This window comes from Phaseolus vulgaris, chromosome 9 (assembly GCF_051622355.1).
Source record: "Phaseolus vulgaris cultivar YP4 chromosome 9, ASM5162235v1, whole genome shotgun sequence".
Classification (NCBI taxonomy): Eukaryota; Viridiplantae; Streptophyta; class Magnoliopsida; order Fabales; family Fabaceae; genus Phaseolus; species Phaseolus vulgaris.
In genome coordinates, this window is record NC_143506.1 from 36012329 (window position 1) to 36015097 (window position 2769).

General features: G+C 33.5%; 1 protein-coding gene across 1 annotated transcript; it reads left to right on the forward strand.

The window, feature by feature from the left end:
• The first annotated feature begins 314 nt into the window (after positions 1-314).
• On the forward strand, positions 315-1661 carry LOC137821049 (FCS-Like Zinc finger 13-like). The gene is made up of 2 exons (XM_090295804.1): positions 315-1068; positions 1163-1661. The coding sequence occupies exons 1-2, from the start codon at positions 485-487 to the stop codon at positions 1320-1322; spliced, it is 744 nt and encodes a 247-aa protein (XP_090151930.1). The 5' UTR covers positions 315-484; the 3' UTR covers positions 1323-1661.
• The last annotated feature ends 1108 nt before the right edge of the window (positions 1662-2769 follow it).

The following is a 2769-nucleotide window of genomic DNA, read 5'->3' on the forward strand; positions in this document are numbered from 1 at the left end:
ATAATAAAACTACCTAATTACGCACTCACCAAGCTAAATTAAACTAATTAATAGTACTATAATTTTTTATGTTACGTCTTAATCATTGAAAATGACGTTTTGGGGAAGCTGACCCACATAGAAGTGACCCTTAAATAATATTAATGTTTAAATAATCAAAGACAAGCATCTATTTAAAGGTGCAATGGTATTAGTAAAATAACCCTAAGTTTAATAAGTTGATAAATTAATTAAAAAAAACTTGTTGGACATATCTCTAGCAATCATCACCCACATACTTCCAAACAAAACCACGGGCTTAATCCAACCACTCCATCAATTATATTACAACATCGATGATGTTTTCCATGTTGCCCTTATAAAAGACACCCTCTTCTCACACTTCATAATACTAATCCTTGCATCAACACACACCCACCCACCTCCTCCTCCATCCTCATTCTCCACAATTATTATCTAGCCACCACAAATTTTAGCTATAGTCATGTTGGGCAAGAGGCCACAGCCGCTGATCGGAAAAATCTCCGAACTTTTGGTGTCCGGTGGCCGCGCCGCCGCGCTTCTCGAGGCTATCGGAAGCCCGAGAAGCCCGTTCGAAAACATGAATTTAAAGATGCAACAATCACCAAAGGGTCTGAAAAGCTACGACCTTGGTGGTGTTGGTCTAGGAATTGTGGTGGCCCTAGATAAATCCGAGGAACCAGGGCACGAAATTCTGCCCAAACACGCCGTTTGCACATCAAGTTTGAACAAATCAGTTAAACAAAGCGCGTTTCAAAAGGGGGTGACCGAAATTCCCGTCGGAAGCTCAGAGGACTACACCTATGTCACATACCATGTTCCCAACAAGACCATCACTAAAGTTTATTATGATGGCGGTGATGGCGGAATCCTAACACATGGCTACTATAACATTAATAACAACAACAACAACGTTGGTGGTGTTAGAAGATTCCCACAAACGCATAATTTAATTGAAGACGAACCGTCATATCCCAAATCAGATTTTCTCAGCACATGTCACTTGTGCAGAAAGAATCTCCAAGGCCAAGACATATACATGTACAGGTACTGGGAAAAATTCAAACTTCTTGCTCAAATTTGATCATGTTGTTTATTTAATCATTTGGGCTAATCTTTTGTTTTGGTTTGGTGTGTGCAGAGGGGAGAATGCTTTTTGTAGCACCGAGTGCCGTTCTAAGCAAATATCGATGGATGAACGCAAAGAGAGGTGCAGATCAGAAGCTTCAAGATCTGTGGAATTGTCTAGTTCATCATACACAAGGGATCAGATGTTTTCAACTGGGATTGTGGCCCTTTAACGTCAGTTTCTGTCTCTGGTGTTGGAAGGTCGTAGACAGCAAGCTAAGCTAGAGACTGATACATATATAAATATTAGATTTGAATTCACATCATGATATAAAACTATACTACTGGTATATGTGAATGAAAATTAAGGCACCTTGGTGTGTAACCATAGGAAAAAGTTTTGATCTGGGAAATGGTAGGGATTTTGATGTAGTGAATACTAATAAGAGCTTTCTTTTCTTGTTCTTTTTTTGTATCTTACTGAGAGTTATAAATCTGGGATCTGAATTGCACAGATTTAACTTGTTCTGTTTCTTCAACCTGAACTGAAATAGTAGAGACAGGTTTTGTTACTGGTGTGGAGTTTTGTGTGTTCCTGCTATCCCTCTTCTACTGTGCATATCTTTGGGGTTTCCTTTCTGCTATGCTCTCTCTCATGTTTTGTATAAAGTCTTGTAAGAGACATAATAATTTTTTGATCACTTTCTTCAATCAGCTTTAAGGAGTGGCTGTTCATAATTAAATTGCTGGGCTCCACCTGTTTAATTCGGTTTTGAAACTGGTGCTTTCACCACAGTGCACAAATGATTGAGTCATCGCAGTGTTAATCATATCACATTTTCTTTTTCTTTTTCTCCTCCAAATTTCAATATCACAAACAAATAAACACTGAACTTTTTTATCTATTTTTTTACAGAATTATAAATCTTCTTAAGAAGGTAAGAGTTTCTCCTGTTGTTTCTTTTCGGTTGTCGTTTTTTTCTAATAAAATTTGTTTATTTTATCTGTTATTTTTTAAATTCTTATATATGGTAATTTTTTTTCAATTACATCCTTAATTTTATTAATATAAAATAGAAAATTAGTTATGATAACAAAACTCTAACAATACGTAAATGTATATTAAAATAAAAAATAAAAAATAATTCACTTAAAATCATATGTATAAGAATTCTTAACTATTATTAATTATAAATTTTGAAAAAATGTATTCCATTTATTATGCATTCATAACTTCATTATTGAGATAATATATTAACCAATTGCCCGAGTGAGTGCTATTCTTAACTGTAAGGAATCTAAATTCTTTTCATTTAATACATTATTTTCATTATATGGAGTAATTATTAGTGTATTTAAAATATCGTATTTGATTCTCTTTAATCAATCACATCACTTTCAAATTTCAGAATTTTCATTTGCAATATTTTTCCATAAACTTAAGAGTTTCTCATCATAAAGTAGTGTCAAGGATATATAATTAGGGGATAAAGTATACTTTTTTTAAAAGCGATTGAGAAAATTAAATTAAATTTATAAAATATATTTAATCAGAACGACTGAACTTTCTACTTATTATATTTTAGTATGGAACAAGAAATTTTGTTATGATAAAAATGGGAGAACAATTTTTGAATTTCTACGCAAACTTTTTTGTCACTAATAATAAGGATATGAGAA

Coding starts and splice junctions, on each gene's coding strand:
- LOC137821049 (XM_090295804.1), top strand. CDS start 485: ATGTTGGGCAAGAGGCCACAGCCGCTGATCGGAAAAATCTCCGAACTT. Junction 1,069..1,162: donor CAAGACATATACATGTACAG/GTACTGGGAAAA, acceptor TGGTGTGTGCAG/AGGGGAGAATGCTTTTTGTA.